The sequence below is a fragment of the Schistocerca americana genome, chromosome X, assembly GCF_021461395.2.
Source record: "Schistocerca americana isolate TAMUIC-IGC-003095 chromosome X, iqSchAmer2.1, whole genome shotgun sequence".
Taxonomy (NCBI): domain Eukaryota; kingdom Metazoa; phylum Arthropoda; class Insecta; order Orthoptera; family Acrididae; genus Schistocerca; species Schistocerca americana.
The window spans coordinates 243549061-243566485 of record NC_060130.1 but is presented as its reverse complement, the minus strand read 5'-3'; the positions used below and the strand labels follow the sequence as shown (position 1 = coordinate 243566485).

Genomic DNA, 17425 nt, shown 5'->3' with positions numbered 1-17425 from the left:
GTGATATACTGTGGTAAGCAGAATGGGGAACTGTCTGCTCACTCTTCAGTTTACAGACCTATGAAGCAGACAAGTGCATGTCGACAATCCAGTGACCTACCTTGTCTCACCTCAAGCTTCTATCCCACTGACCTTCTACCACTCTGTTACACAATTTTTCCCTTAATATTGGCTCTACTGCAATTAGACGCAGTAAACACACTCATTATTTTAATATTTGTTCTTAAACAAATTCATTTAACAACAAACAAAATAAAATTAAAACATTATTAAAAATAATCTGCTATTTTTCCATCCCCTGCAATGCAGAAACTACTGGTCCTCGATAAAAATGAAAGAGATCATTTTGTAGGAAATTTAAAATGGCTTAATCTTGTATTGGGAAACATTTTCACTACAAGCGAGGGTTTTTGAGTTATTCAAGAGAAATATAAAGTGGGCTTTAAAACACTCCCCTCCCCCTCCACTGGTCACGGCTTTCAGTATGTTGTTTCTCGCACTCCCTCCTATCACTGTACAAAAATTCCCAACTACATGAAATTTTTTTTTCCTCCAATTTTCCTTCATTGACTGGAATGTGTGTGCTTTACTTATTCTGCTTTGGGATATACACCTAAACCCAGCTCCACTTAGCACTCACTCACTTAACCTCAGATTGTCAATATTTGCTTATACTTCATGTCACTTTTTCTGTCGGCATTATTACATCTTTCTTGTTCTCACTGTCAGTAAAATTAATGATGTTAACAGCAAGTTGTTGAAGATTCCTACTCGGGTATTTTCTGCAATCATTTTTGTGAAACTCATGTTTCCAAAACAAGGATAGTGAGCAGTGCACTGGAGATTTTCTACTTAAACAACTGGTGCTCTACCACAAAGGTAAACCTGAATGTACTGTAGTGCATGGGCCAATATGAACAAGTTATAGATACTGATTTTTTTACATGTCAATCAGGCAGCATTTTATCCCTTTAGGGTAAATAACATTAGCTGTTTCCTTTTCTTATTCATTTATCCATATATTTTTCAATGATGCAATTAAATAGAAAACGTGATTTTACACTGCATACTGTGTTGATTTTACGAAACATTTCTGACACATTCAACAAAGTGTTATGGAAGATACTTGCTCAGCTCATACTGTGTGAACAAGTAATAAGTCTTGGATAAAACTGAAAACTACAATCCTTGCAGTACTTTGTTTAGTGTCTGTTGTTTCTAATAATAAGTTATTTTCAAACTATAAAATACACAACCACTGTAACATACAACTGCTGGCCAACAATGAATGATGGAAACATTTAAAAACACAGAGACAGACATTTACCTCGAAGGAGTTCCTTGAGAAACTTGGCTGGGAGTGGGGCTAGTTGGCTGTGAGGCTCCAAGAGGAACACAGTAGTAGGGTTCAATTTCTTCAGAGCGCTGCAGCATGGACGGATAAAGCTTCTCTGATTTAGTTGACCTATAATTTACAAATCCCAAAAAATAAATTCTGATTAACCCTCAAGTGAGGACAGTCAAATATAGATACCATCTACAGTGAAGAAGGGGTGAAATAAATGAAAAATGGTGAATGTATATATAAAATAAGAAACAAAATAAATTTTTCAGTGACCAAACTCGTTAATAATAAAAATAAAAATCATGTTTCTAAAATATTAATAAATGATATTAAAAGAAGATAAGAAAAAATTATCAACATACTTTTATTTCTCTCAAATAATCTCCACTGGCCACAATGTATTTTTAGCAAACATCATAAAGCTTCTTTTGGAACAATCTCTCTCTCTCTCTCTCTCTCTCTCTCTCTCTCTCACACACACACACACACACACACACACACACACACATTCAGCAGCTGAAATTGTAGAGGGTAAAGAGATGCAAATCACTGAATAGCCTCACTTTCTTGAAAAGATGCTGGGATATGGACACTGTAGCTAAATTCCGTCAGCTGATGGGACCCATTAACATCGAAAAAGTTCTCCAAGGCAGTAAAGCATTGCTGCATGGAAATATTCATAATACATGCTACAACTTCGAGGTCAACAACAGGAGACTGATTCAGATGCAACTTTTCCTTGCCAGAAAATTGGAAGCAGTGGTCCGAGATAATGGTGACAGGTTCACCAACCAACAAGCTACCCAATCAAGTGACAGTATCTCCAACAGATAGACATAGTAGTTCAACACTCCAGATATAGGCCTTCCTATGTTATCATCTACTGCTGAAAAGCATTGGATGGTGGTCAACTTTCCAAGCCATACTCTTAGTAATGTCAGTATAAAAGTCCTGGCCAAATAGACAAATTTTACCATTGCACCTAAATATGTTCCAAAAGAAAATATTATTGAACCAGCAAAAGCTTTGTTACATTAGTTGCCAAGAGTCAACGAAGAAAACGTTGGGTAAGACAACTGATTTTTAACATGTTGGGAAATGAGGATTGATCTGTTTTACTTGATAAAAAGAAAATTCTAAAGCCAAGATCACATATACTTTCCTTTATTTTCAACAATCAGTTTTGACAGACCTTGCTGTTATCTTCAGATCTTCAAAAATTCTGTTAAAAAATGTGTTCAGGATTCCACCGTAATGCCATCTAAGGTGATCAGCAATAAATGGAACATGTCAAGCTAACTAAACAGATGTGCTACTATGCATTTTATTGTATATTATAACCATATTTTGAGACGGAAATTTGCTACTCACCATATAGTGGAGATGGAGATACTGGGTCACAAATAGGCACAACAAAGAGACACTCACAATTAAAGCTTTTGGCCATTAAGGCCTTCACCAACAATAGACACACACACACACACACACACACACACACACACACACACACACACACAAATGTAACTCACACACACGACTGCAGTCTCAGGCAACAGAAATGACACTGTGGTTTCAGTTGTCTGAGACTGCAGTTTTGTGTGTGTGTGTGTGTGTGTGTGTGTCTGTGTGTGTGTGTGTGTGTGTGTGTGTGTGTGTGTGTTGGCAAAGGCCGTAATGGCTGAAAGCTTTAATTGTGAGTCTTTTTGTAGTGCTTATCTGTGATTCAGCATCTCCGCTATATGGTGAGTAGCAACTTTCCTTCTGATAATATTGTTATTTTATATTGTGATTTTTCTGATGTAAAAATCATCTGTGAGCATTACACGTATGGACATGGCCACATACACAAGTTGCTTTATGATTGTAAATGTTTTATTGTTTAAAAACCTTTGCATAAGTTGCTACATTTTATCCACTAACATGAGAACTTGGCATCAGGTTCCAACTCTCTTGCATAAATTTTTTTTAAAAAAATTTGAAAACCTGAAGATGACAGCAAAGTCTGTCAAAACTGATTGCTGAAAATAAAGAAATATGTAGGCAATCTTGGCTTTAGGAAGTTTTTCTACCAAGTTACGCAAGACACTTTGAGGACCCTTAATTGTGTAAATCCACCGAAAGCAAACATCACAATGGAAAAATGAAAAGTCATCATGAAGCTGAAAAACAACTGTGACATAGTTGTTATATAAGGAGAAAAAAGAAATACCATCATTGTCATGCACAGGACATTACAGCAACAGAATGCAGGACTTAGTGGACCCATTTGTAAGGAACTTGGGGGAGATCAGACAGCCAGAATAATCAAAAGACACACAGCCTGCTTTTGGACTCTAGAATTGAATTTCACATGGCAAGAAGACTCATGGCGCAGATTCTAACAGTACTCAAGGTACACAAAGAAACTTACCCCTAAGAGCCATAGTCAATGGAACAAATTCATCGATCCACTTCCTGGCTAAAATTCTGACTCAGAGGCGGTGGCATTTGGTAGGCCACACAGTCATCCATCAGGAACTCCATCCACTTCATTGCACTTTTAAAAGACGAGTGAATACTATCAATAAACCTTATGGTGAGCTTCAACGTCAAGTCCTTATTAAAAAAATGTAACAGATAAGGAGACCATCAACATTCCACATCAACGTGTGGTACCCGATATCTCTGAATTCATGCAACAGTGTTTAGTGACCATGTACTCCAGATTGTAAGGGAAGTTTTATGAGCAGATGGATGGTGTAATTAACGGATCTCCACTCTAGCCAGTTGAAGCAGACATATTTATGGAAGTGTTCAAAGAATCAAGAGCTCCAGTCTGCATTGTTCTGCCCCAAATATTAGCTTTAGTACAGAGATGACTATTGTCATCTGTACATAAGGTAAGGAGACACTTCATAACTTCCACCTCAACCTCAATCGACAGCATGACAGCCGGCCACAGTGGCTGAGTGGTTCTAGGCGCTTCAGTCCGGAACCACGTGACTGCTACGGTCGCAGGTTTGAATCCTGCCTCGGGCATGGATGTGTGTGATGTCCTTAGGTTAGTTCAGTTTAAGTAGTTCTAAGTTCTAGGGCACTGATGACCTCAGATGTTAAGTCCCATAATGCTCAGAGCCATTTTTTTGACAGCATGCCAAGATCCAATACACAGTTGAAATTGAAGAGAATGGAGCACTTTCCGTTATCAGAGCGGAAGTGTATAGAAAGCCCGATGGCACAACAATATACAGTATTATGGAATCACAAAATAAAACTAAAAGGAGGGTGAGACACAACCAAAGCACAAGCAGCAACAAAATCAAAGTTACACAAACCTCGAGTCTATGACATCAGCTGAAAGTCCCCACTGCTGCTACCCAATCGAAATAAGAGTTCAGTGATGTTCCTGATAAACTGAGTCTATGAGCAGGATGCAATTATACTGCGTAAGATCTGAATGCGGCACATACTCAGTAGTTGATATGTTGTCCTAATGAGGCATACTTATAACAGTTGCCAAACCGTTGGTTTTATAAACCACAAGACAGTGCAGTCACACATCCATACACATTTTATTGAAGATGACACTGGCTTTGGATGCCTGCACCCACATTTTCTCTTATTACTGAATAAATTATGATAATGGAAAAGCATGTATGATATACAAATAATGACTGAGACAACAATCTCATTAAAAAGAAAGTGCTGAATGTGAAATGAGGACATACAACATGGTGGACACTGACTTAACTCTCATTCTTCTTTGGAGTGGGGAGATCAAGCACAACTGAGCAAATTTATGAAGACGCAGCATTCCTGGTTTTAGGACTGGTTTCATTGTATGAGCCTCTATTGAATGGTGTACCAGATTTGCTCAGCTGTAATATTATTAACTTACTTTTATTAAAAAAATTCCTCATTAACAGCTTTGAGCCTGATGAATATATATGCAAACATAATCAATTTCAAAGTCCATGAACTTCATCAACATGCCTCTTAGAGTAGCTACCATAATCAATGTCACAAGTACTTGCTTTGAAGAAATATCATATATAACATCGAATACATTAGATATGCTGACATTCAGCATCATAGTAATTATGCCACAATAAAGATGATGATGTTCTCTTGAGCAGTATATGAGAAAAATTCTTATGTGCGTCTAATATACTGAATGTTATATACAATAATCCTGTTGAGCAAGAACTTGTGACATTGATGATTTAACAGCATCTGCTAAGGTGCCTAATGATGAAATCTGGTAACTATAAAATCAATTGTAACTGAACATTTGATAACTGAGAACACAATTGTTAATGGGAAGTAAATTTTGTGAGTGGAAAACGTGTATGGAAGAGGGATCCTCCCAAATCATCAACTCCTGTCTGTTCATCCAGCACATCCAAAGTTCCTGCAATTCCAATAGCCTAAACGTCCGTTACTCCTATTTTCACTTCACTTCACTAGCCCCAAGTCACGCTTACACTTACTCTTGCATTTCTCTCTCTTCCTTTTCAAGTCTTGTGGCATTTAGCCCCTTCTAAGCTTCCTAATACTCCTTATCCTTACTTTACTATCTTGTTCTATAGTTTGTTTTATCTTTCCTTGACAACTTTCTTTCTGTTTGTTAATTTTATAACTGGCTTCCTTCTTCCTGTCCACTTTATACACTACTGTATGTATGGAACAACTTCTGAATCCAACTACCTATGACAGCTGTCCTGCATTTCAATCCTGTCCCTAATACAGCAATGCTACTGCTAGTGACAGTGGCATATGGAGCCAGTACACCAGCGCTACTGCTAGTGACAGTGGCATTATGGAACCAGATGTGTGTTCATTTATGTTTATTATTCAAACTTTGAAAATGTATTAAGAAGTCTGGCAGGCACTGCTACTTATATAATGAATCATCATCTAACACTTAATTTTGAAGGTGAGAAGTGGTCTATCCTATTAATAATTATTTATCTATCTATTGCGGTATTAAGTGAATCACCTCTTCATTAGTGCTTCCTGCTTTTATCTGGGGAGCTTGTCTCCATGCAAAAGTAGATCCTTTCTGAGGTGATGTGGATAAGCACTCCCTCTTTGACCATCTGATTCACATGAAAATGTGTATCGGATGGAACAATTGGGACAAAATGAAAGCACACTTCCAACCCAAAGTGTGACATGACCAATTCCAAAGGGTGTGTGGCACACTGGATGATGTATCATGCATGAACAGAGCCTTAGGGATACCGGGCGACCTCTCTGAGTAATTAGCCTTACCCAACATGGGGCTTGCTAGTGTGGACCAACATATATCCCCTATACTCATGTGACCAAAGTGGATAGCATAGTAGAAAAACAAATAAACTTAGGGATTTAACCTTCAAGAGACCTTAAACACCCAGACATCATGTGCCGAGCCAACTGAAGGTGTTTCGACAACTGGATAAAAGAAAACACTGTCTCGAAGTGAAAGGGATAAACAGGCTCCTTCGACCTCTATGACAGGTAGCAAGGGTGTGTTATTCCAAATTCACAGAAGAAATACAATCATGAAAAGCTGAGGCAGAAGACAGAGAATCAGTACTATAGTACTGTAGTCTTGGATTTTAGTAAGACAGTTGTTCCACAAAACTACCCTCCTGTTAGCATCACCTTACAGCAGGAGGAGCTAGTACAGATGGCCTATTTTGGAAAAAATTGTGGAGGACACACATCAAAGCTCCAAATTCAAAAGGGTTTATTTCAGGCCTGGCCAAACAGAGCTCCACAAATGTTCCAGCTGCACGCCTGCCTAGTGCTCCGAGAGCAGCGGTGATTTGGGCTGAGGGTAAGGAGGAACAAGGAAAGGCTGCAGCCAGACACTGCTAGAGTAAGGCAGCTGGATTGTCACAGTTTGCTAACAATGGAAAAATCAGCTTCAAGTTCATCAGCTGAACATTTACCAGAGTACAAGGTAGTCATTTGTGGACCAGATATAACAGATTACATTTCAATAATTAAAACGTATCACCATGAGTTCCCAAACAGATTCCAAGACTTTGCGCGAACACTGATTTTGATTGATTTGTCAGACCATTATCACTTTTGACTGCTGATGTACTTCATTACTTCTAACTTGAGCTAATAGACTTACAGTGTAGTACCTGGCTCAATGACCTGTTTCTCCAATGCATGAAATTTACAAGACTAACAGAATGTTACACCAAGAACAATATCCTCAACTGCACAGAGAAGCTGCTTATATTATTTCCATGTTTGGTTCAATGTATGTGTATGAACTTTTTTTCTATTATGAATTGGGAAACATTTGATAAATTAATAGACTTTAATCTGCAGTATGTCCATATATTTAACTGTATAATGAACCACAGTTCCAGATAAATTACACCTTACTCTAAAATTGAAATGCCTATCAATTTGTAAATATCATAACTTAATGTTAAATGCCTGTATGTAAAGGCTTTCATACATCTGCTCACTGTATTAGCAATGTCTAATGTACTGTCTGAATTAGGTAGTAAATTTACTGCTTTGAGAGAAAAATAAAAAGTTGACAATACACAATAGTGATAAACTGCCGCTTGTAACAGTATGTTGCAATATTCACCTCTTAGAAGTGATCACACTGTGTTACAAACACATCTTCCTAAGTTTCTCATGTGTACAACCTTCAGTTATAGTTGTCTCAGTCACACAGCTGCTCAAATAGTGCAGTGGTGGCAGAAGCCAGAGCGCTGAGCACACTCAGCTGCGTTCACAGAGTGATAGCGTGTTCCTTAAGTGGAAATCTTGGCTAGGACTGGTCTATCTGGATATAGGTGCTCTAATATTTGTACATGAGGTAATGGGGGCAGTGGACTGGCTGAATGAGATGTTGCTCAAGATAGCTCCATGGGCTGAGGCGAAGTTGCTGGTCAAGACATCTGCTGAACAGTCAAGAACGCTACAATATCAAACTGGGTACCAAAACTACTTAAGGATGTTCCCCCCAGACAAGCTATTAGAGAAAGTACCAATTCAGAACCATAAAGTCTTGACAGAGGGTCACAGGACCATTAATCACAAGGTTGGAACTGATAACCAAACCCTTCTGGGAAAAATCTAAGAGACATCCCTGAAGGTAATGCGGAGCAAGACCTAAAACTGTATTTAGAGCTCTCACAGGTGACTGTCAGTGTGATTAATGACATCAAAGGTGATAATGGTGGCAAGCTGGTGGCTGGAAGTATTGCAGATAAATCTGCAGCACAGTAAGAGGGCAACAGTCATGTTCTGGGAAGACAGGATGTAGGTGTGGCCCTAGTCAAAGGATCCTATTTGTATAAAAAGGCCATATCAGGTTTTGGAGGAACTGAAAGTAATTTCACTTTGCAACTAATCTAAAAATCCCCAGAATATCCATTTTTGTTACAAATGGAATTTCATTCATACCAATGGTGAACTGTCCTTGGGCTTAGTGACCATCACAATGGAGCAGCGTAAGTAAGGGAGCACAAGGGAAATGGTATTGTCCTCAGCATACGTCCCTTACAAGGACAGTGCTTCTACACTCCAGAAAGTGAGAAGAGTGAAAAGACAGCTGCTTGAAGCTGAATGAACAACTACTTCTTTATTGTGATGACAATAGCCAAAACCTAATGTGGGGAAATAGCAACACCAACAGCAGAGTTGAGTGCCTACATGAATATATGTCAGACAGCAACCTAGAGATCTTGACTGTGGGTAAGAAATCTACCTTCAACAGTAGAAGAGAAAAAGTAATTCACATAAATTTTGGGGCTACCTTAATAGGTAGCCACATCAACCAATGGCATGTGGCAATGGAACTATCCTAGTCTGGCCATATGTACATTATGTTTAACCTGGAAATGGGTGTTAAACAGACTAAAGCCTACAAGTACGGTTCCCTAGAAAGACCAGCTGGAATTCAGATAGGAAATAGCTGTATATGTGAAGTTAAAACTTCAATAAGAAATCCAGTAGACTTACAGGAATTGACAGATGAAGTAATAGCTGACATCATAACCTTGTATTTAGGACACTGTCCGATCATCAATAAGTATATAAACAGGAATGTACCATGCTGGAATGAGAATCTGGCATTGCAAAGAATGTACATAAGAAGACTGTTTAACTTTGCAAGAAGGAAACGACAATGGGCTAAATAGCAAGAAGCCCTTGCTAAATACAATCTTGCTGTCAAGCAAGTGAAACAATCATCCCAGAAGGTATTCCGTGAAGGGGTGGAGGCGCAGCTGCCAGAGAAGATTTCACACAATCTATAGCATGTTACCAACAAATATAGAAGGCATACTAACAAGGGAACCTCCCCATCGCACCCCGCTCAGATTTAGTTATAAATTGACATAGTGGATAGGCCTTGAAAAACTGAACACAGATCAATCGAGAAAAGAGGAAGAAGTTGTGCAGAACTATGAAAAAATAAATAAACATACAAACTGAGTAGTCCATGCGTAACATAGGCAACATCAAGGAGGACGATAGCAGATGAGCGCCGTGGTCTCGTGGTTAGAGTGAGCAACTGCGGAACGAAAGGTCCTTGGTTCGAGTCCTCCCTTGAGTGAAAATTTTACTTTCTTTATTTTCGCAAAGTTACGATCTGTCCGTTCATTCATTGACGTCTCTGTTCACTGTAATAAGTTTAGTGTCTGTGTTTTGCGACCGCACCGCAAAACCGTGCGATTAGTAGACGAAAGGACGTGCCTCTCCAATAGGAACCGAAAACATTTGATCGCAAGGTCATAGGTCAACCGATTCCTCCACAGGAAAACACGTCTGATATATTCTATACGACACTGGTGTCGGCATGTGCGTCACATGACAGGAATATGTTGTCGACCCACCTAACTTGTACACTTGGCGAATGGGTAAAAAGATTCTTCTACCTTGCCCGATTTAGGTTTTCTTGTGGATGTGATAATCACTCCAAAAAAAGTGAGGAAAACATAAGAGTTTGTCACATAAACTGCATCAAATGAATGCAACAGTTTCAGAGTCGCACACTTTTCCCTGTGCTCTGTCAAAACATATGTTTTTTACGTTTTCAAATGTTTCCATGCGTAGACCATCAAATTCTGTATATGTCCAAGCAAATCTGAACATGTCCTGGAATTTTGGAGAGCGAAGTTGATTATGTGTGAGTGGCTGAACTTTGATAATTATCTGAAAATAAAAAATTAAAATTTTCACCTGAGGGAAGAATTGAACCAAGGACCTGTCGCTCCACAGCTGCTCACGCTAACCACGGGACCACGGCGCTCGTGAGCTAACATTCTCCTCGATGTTGCCTACCTTGCGCATGGACTACTCAGTTTGTATATTTTGCTTATTTTTTTCATAGTTCCACACAACTTCTTCCTCTTTTCTCGATTGATCTGTGTTCAGTTTTTCAAGGCCTATCCCTGTGCCAACTTATAACTAAATCTGAGGGGGGTGCGATGGGGAGGTTCCCTTGTAAGGAGGGACGATGGTGAGTATACTAAGTCAGCACGTGAGACACTGGAAGTGCTCATCACTCCCCTACGGGACCGATGACATCACTGTTTTGTCCCCTCCCCCAAATCAACAATTCCCCCACTGCACTCTCGAAGTTGGTTCAGACAATAAAACAGCCCCTGCGAGGTACTGGTTTATAAATAATCAATGGGAGAACTGGGAATCTGTTAAGAAACCTGTGTATTTTGAGAAAATTTGGTGGGTGATGGAAACATTTCAACAGTTCAAGTCACCAGGTCCAGATCATATCTTAACAGCTCTGCTGCAACAGACAGGAGAATGATTAATCAGACTCCTATGCAGACCATTTACAGTCAATTTAGCTGCAGGAGTCACTCCTAATGCTTTGAGAACAGTGAAGGTTGCTTTCATTCCAAAGGCAGTGAGACTTGATCACACCAAAGTTAAGGAAATAGGATTAATCAGTCTGTCCTGCTTTCTTCCAAGGACATTAGAAAAACAGATTAGTGTGCACATTAGGGAAAGGATGTTAACTGAGGTTCCTTTACATGGAAACACTGTGCATATCAGTCAGGTAAATCATGTGAAACAGCACTTCATCAACTTGTTGGAAAGGTATACTATCAGGAAATAGCACTCTGCAGCTTCCTGGATATTGAGTGGGCATTCAGCAACCCAATCTTTGAATCCATGATTATCGTTGGAAAAGTGTATGGCATCAAGAGCACTATATTTAGATAGATAATGGCCATGTTGAGTACGTGAAGGTTAGAAACTACCATGATGACTGTGAAAATGGTGATCGACACCATAAGAGGTTGTCTGAAAGGTGGGGTCTTGTCACCACTACTGGTGGATGAGCTTATTACGGAGCTAAATGCTAAAGACTGTTTTTGCCAAGTGTACCCACACAATTTAGCCATGGGAATACTTGGCAAATATGCAAGTATTGTAACAACACTGGCACAATGCAATCTGAACGTTGCGAAAAACTGGTGTAGGATATGGGATCTAAGGGTGGGAAACTATTGTTGTACTGCTCACAAGGAAGCATATCCAGGACAGTCATTGGAATCTTAAGCTCTTTGATGAAATTTTACAAGTAGAGAGGGTAGTAAAGTATCTGGGGATAATGCTCGATGTGAAACTAACATGGACCCCTTACGTGAATAAAGGATGCATCTTCCTAGGTAAAAGGTGTGTCCACTATGAGCATATGTAGGGGGAACAAAAGGGGGGGGGGGGGGGTCGTAGACCCCAGAGCATGCACTGATTTTGCACCTCTGTAATAATACCTATGATAATTTATGGGGCAACAGTGTGGTGGGGAATGAAGAAGAGCAGAAGGTGACAGCTAAGGAGCTCAAGAAGATGTACAGATTGGCCTGCCTAGTTATAAGGGATGGAATTAGCAGCACTCCCACTGCTGAGTTGGAGACCACACTGGCCACACCCCAATCACATCTCTGGGTTACAATGTAGGATGCAGCAGGAACATACAGAATCCTACACTAATATAATGAATGTAGAAAACATAGGAATGATCGGAGAAATTCCTGATGAATATATAATAATTTCCAGCTGCTTCAATAAATCTCACAATGACACCTTAGGAATTAGGGAACAGTTGAAGAAAGAAAAACAGCACTGTTCAGGTGATTTAGTCTGTTTTACTGACAGGTCAAAAACAGACCAGGGTGCTGAGTCAGGGCATACAGAGTGCAGTCTCAACTGGAGGCCACAATCTTTCTACAGAATCTGGCTACGGTATCCCAGGTGGAGGCATGCATTCACCTTCAGAATTTCCATGGGTGTTACAAGGATCACTACATGTACATTCAGTTTTGAGAGCCAAGTAGCTCTGAAATCTGGATCAGCCTCTTCAATAAGATCAAATATCATCGCATAATGCCACAAAACCTTCGTGACACAGAGAGAAAGCAATGAAGTAAACATTCTGTGGGTCCCTGGTCATGAAGGAATTAGTGGTAATGAACAAGCTGATAAGTTGGCCAGGGCAGGGGTGATGACTCCATTCGTTGGGCCGGGACCTGTTTTAATCATCACTAGGGCGATGGTAAAATCTAAACTACATACCTGGATCAGGAGTTAGCACGTAAAATATTGGACTGAAACCCAAAAACAAAAGTATGGCAAACTAATGATGCTGAAAACTGTGTTTTAAGAGAAGTTCTGTAATCATGGGCTCGAACAGGGGGTACATTAAACTCACGGTAGGTCTAATGACTGGCCATGAGAACTTCAGGAAACACCTGCACACAATGGGTATAGACAAAAAAGGCGCTAAGTGCAGACTACGTGGTACAGGGAATGAAACTGTACCACATTTGATCTTCCAGTGTTAAGCACTGGAAGCCAAAAGACACAAAATACACTGAAGGGAAAAAAAATTGCAACACCAAAAAACAATAAATGTACAGTAATGAAATTTTGGGAATACAGTCGTCTATCTACACATTTAAGTGAGTAACTGCAAGATCACAGGTTAACGTAAGTGCGAGATAAGGCACTGCAAATTAGAGATGGGCAAAACTGTTCTTTTCAGAGATCGGATCAGAACTGTTCACTCCCTGAAATGAATTAGCTCTTTTTCATGACTCACCACTCATTCACAACAGAAAATAAATGGAAGGCACATTGCCCTTTAAACTTGGTTTATTCCAGTACTATACCTGTATTTTGATCTTATTTGATCCTATTTTGAAGTAACACAGATAATGAGTAAGAATTTTGTATTGTTTATTGAAATTTTCATGATATGACAAAGTTTTTGATTATTGATTTATTTTGCACTATCGTGGTTTTTTGGGTGATCGGAAAATGTTGTAACTTGAGATTTACATTAACAATATATTTGGCTATAATGTATTAAAATTTCATTAACCTCGTACAAATACATCGCAAGCCATATATTTTTAAAGTGAACATTTCCTTCCAAAGACACCGAAAATCGCAAAATCCGTACTACAATAAGAAAAAAATATATAAATTTGACTGTAAGACCAAAGTGCTGCATATAGCCTTCCGCAGAATAAAACAAGGAAAAATTGGTGTATCACTTTTGCTATACGTTTATCGGTTCGCTCGTAATTGAAGTGTAAATTCGAGTGACCATAATAAAAAAACTCTATAGTAAGAGGAGCCATCAGGAACCTAATCTGATCAGTTTAAACAAATAAAAATAAAATAAAAACAAATGATGTATACATAACATAATTATGTAATATACATAACGGTATTACTACGAAGAACAATATCCAGTAGAGACTAACTCCGATGCAGAGGCACTGAGTCAAGCAGGTCGAGCCGCGAGCTGTATTACTGCGCGAGCTAAGACCCCAGAGACCAGAGTGACACCTGAGTTGCTTTGCTCGACGCTCTGGCAGAGTCGAGAACGGTGGGGTGAGCGTTGAGCGGGCGAGTTCCGAGGGTGGGGGGAGCGGTGAGCGGCCACCACTCACCCGCTCGGAGACAAATCGTCCGTTCTCTTGCGAGCAGGTTGTTGCAAGTAGTTCTTATGTTCTCCGCGAGGAGGCTCTCTGTCCTGTTGCTCGCATCAACTGCCCAGAGGGCAGGACGTGCGACTGAAACGATAGCCGACGGAGTGCTATGCTAAGGTGCGCCAGACACTGCACGCGGCAGAGGAAGCACAGAGAGGGCACGGCATATGTGAAACACAAAATCCAATGGGGCACTGCACAATGCAGGCAGCCACGGCAGAAGCAGGGTAGAGGCCGGCGCTGGCTGTGTTGTGTGGCGTGCAGTGTGCTCTGACCAGCAGAGGCCCCACTGGTCTGCTCCGACTCTCTCTCTCTCTCTCTCTCTCTCTCTCTCTCTCTCTCTCTCTCTCTCTGCTGTGGGAAACGTTTGGAGCTACCGTTCTTTTTTTCTGAATCACTGATTGTTCACTCCTTTGAAAGATTCAACTCTATGAATTAGTTCAGGAGCGGATCCCCCATCTCTACTGCAAATGCGAAGTGCTGGTACATTAATAACTGGTGTAACCTCCATAATGTTAAAGGCAAACATACAAACATGAATGCATTGTGTTGTACAGTTGCTGGATGTCAGTTTGTGGGATAGACATTCGTGTCTATTGTACTCGGTCAGTCAATACATGGACGATTAGAGCTGTTTGTGGATGAAGCTGGTGTTGTCATCTGATAATGTCCCATATGTGCTCAATTGGAGACAGATCTGGTGGTCGAGCAAGCAGAGGAGATACGTAAGACACTCCGTAGAGCACGTTGGGTTACAACAGCGGTATGTGGGTGAGCGTTATCCTGTCGGAAAACACCCCCCGGAATGCTGCTCGTGAATGGCAGCACAACAGGTTGTATCACCAGACTGACATACAAATTTGCAGTCAATGTACGTGAGATAACTATGAGAGTGCTCCTGCCGTCATACAAAATCACACCCTAGATGAAACAAAATGATCGTACGGCAATGTTGGCCGGGAGGCCCCACGCGGGGAAGTTCGGCCGCCCTAGATGATAACTCCAAGTGTAGGTTCAGTGCGTCTAGCACAAAAGCAGGTTGGCTGCACGCCCCCAACTGGCCTTCTCCTAACCGACACTAGGACATCACTTGCACTGAGACAGAACCAGCTTTCATCAGAAAACACAATAGACCTCCAGCCTGCTCTCCAATGAGCTCTTGCTTGACACCACTGAAGTCACAAACGTTGGTGTTTGGGGTCAGTGGACTACATGCTGAAGGATGTGTGTCTCAGAGCTGTTCCTGAAGTAACTAATTTTTAACAGTTCATTGTGTCACTGTGGTACCAGCTGCTGCTGCAGACACATTACGATGCACCAGAGCCATACGCTGAACACAATGGTCTTCCCTCTCATGCCACATCCTGAGCCCAGTCTTCTTGTGACCGTACATTCTCGTGACCACTGCTGCCAGCAATCACGTACAGTACCTACGTTCCTGCCAGTTCTTTCTGCAGTATCACACACGGAACATCCAGTTTCTTGTAGTCCTATTACACAGCCTCGCACAAACTCAGTGGTATGTTAATAATAGCCTCTCTGTCACCTTAAAGATATTCTCGACTGACACCAACTCACCACATCCGATCTCTAAGATAATCAATGCTCCCGACCATTACAGGGTGTATTTAAAGCAAATTTGATTTGCATCCTCGTAGTGATGCTACTATCGCCACTCTTATTTGACTGGCATGAAATCTGAACAGACATCATCTTTCAGATGTGGAGACACACTTACCAACTTTTGTTTATGTTGCACCAACTCCTTGGTGTTGCGATTTTTTTCCACTGGTGTATCTGCGTCATTGATTTCTGAAGAAACTGTGCCTCTAACAGATATCTAGTCAAGGAGCTCCTACTACTCTTTATGGGTACTTGTCGGCTTTTTCAGAATGGCAAGGAGAGATGCCGCACAATAAACTCTAGTTTTGTCTCCTCGGTTAAATCGAAGTAAATCGAGTGAATGACACTACTTATACTTGAAATTTTTACAGAACTCCCAAATTTGCTATTTATTAAATTTGTTTAAAGACCAGTGCTGGAAGTTATTCTCAGATAGTGAACCGAACTACACTCTGTGCTCCAAACCCATTTGTTGCATTCCACCATCTAAAGTGAGGCAGCCAACAAACCACGGATTGTTTTGAAGGGTGACCTACAGTTTAACAACGATTCTGAACTGTAGTGCAACTTGGCATTTTTCACATCGACAAACATTGCCCGAGGTGAAAGAAGTGATAAGCGATAGATCAAAAAACTAAAAATGACCAAGGAACAAACCCACGACCACTGGATTAGTAGTCTGGCACTTTACCACTTAAAATGTAAAGTTGTATGCAACATTTGTATTGTATAGTGCATGTAAATGATAATTATTTGACAACTTTTATAATTGGCATACTACACTCCAAGTTTGGTTCCTTCTCAGTTTACGGATGGATCGAACTACATAGTGCTGCATGTCAGAGATTACCTAGTACCATCATTACTCACTCACTCCTTTATTTGATTTGAATACTTATCAAGGGAAAAGTAACATTTTCAACAAACTTTATAAGCAGATAAAAGTTCTTATGGCATTTAACATCCTTCTTCAGATTGCCTTAATGAGCATTACTAAAAAAAAAAAAAAAAAAAAAGAAAGGTCACAATCTCTTATGCAGGATCCTTATCAGGAAATTTTCCATAAAATCAAAGCAATCCATTCACACTCTCTACAAATGGTTCAAATATTTCTCTACTTCATATCGCTAGCTCCTAGATATTAATCTGAGATGACCAAGTCAAGAGGTTAATTACAAACGCTGTGGCACCAATTGCTCTCTTTTACTGTAAGCTGTGGACAAATCAGCAAACAATCTTGAGAGAGCTGCTCACTCTATTTGAGAGAGTATTTATATCATAGTGTCTCTCAAAGTTTTAGGTCAAAACCATAAAGATGGTAAAGGATTATAATCTAAGTATTTTGAGGCAATAAACTAATGGCTGAAAATTAATATAGTGTTTTTGCTAACTTAAACAACTTGTACCTTTTGGTGCAATAGTGGATTACTTGCTGAACAGTAACGACGAGCTCAAGTTATTGCTACAAAGGTTATATCAAAAA

The 17425-nt window shown here is 40.1% G+C and overlaps 1 protein-coding gene across 1 annotated transcript in view; it reads right to left on the bottom strand.

Annotated features, from left to right (window-relative positions):
* Positions 1-17425, bottom strand: part of LOC124554821 (protein sickie) — a 1236186-nt gene that overhangs the window by 99839 nt on the left and 1118922 nt on the right. Inside the window, exon 20 of the mRNA XM_047128484.1 lies at positions 1328-1465. Coding sequence (XP_046984440.1) covers positions 1328-1465 — 138 coding nt within the window. The remainder of the gene's footprint in view (positions 1-1327; positions 1466-17425) is intronic.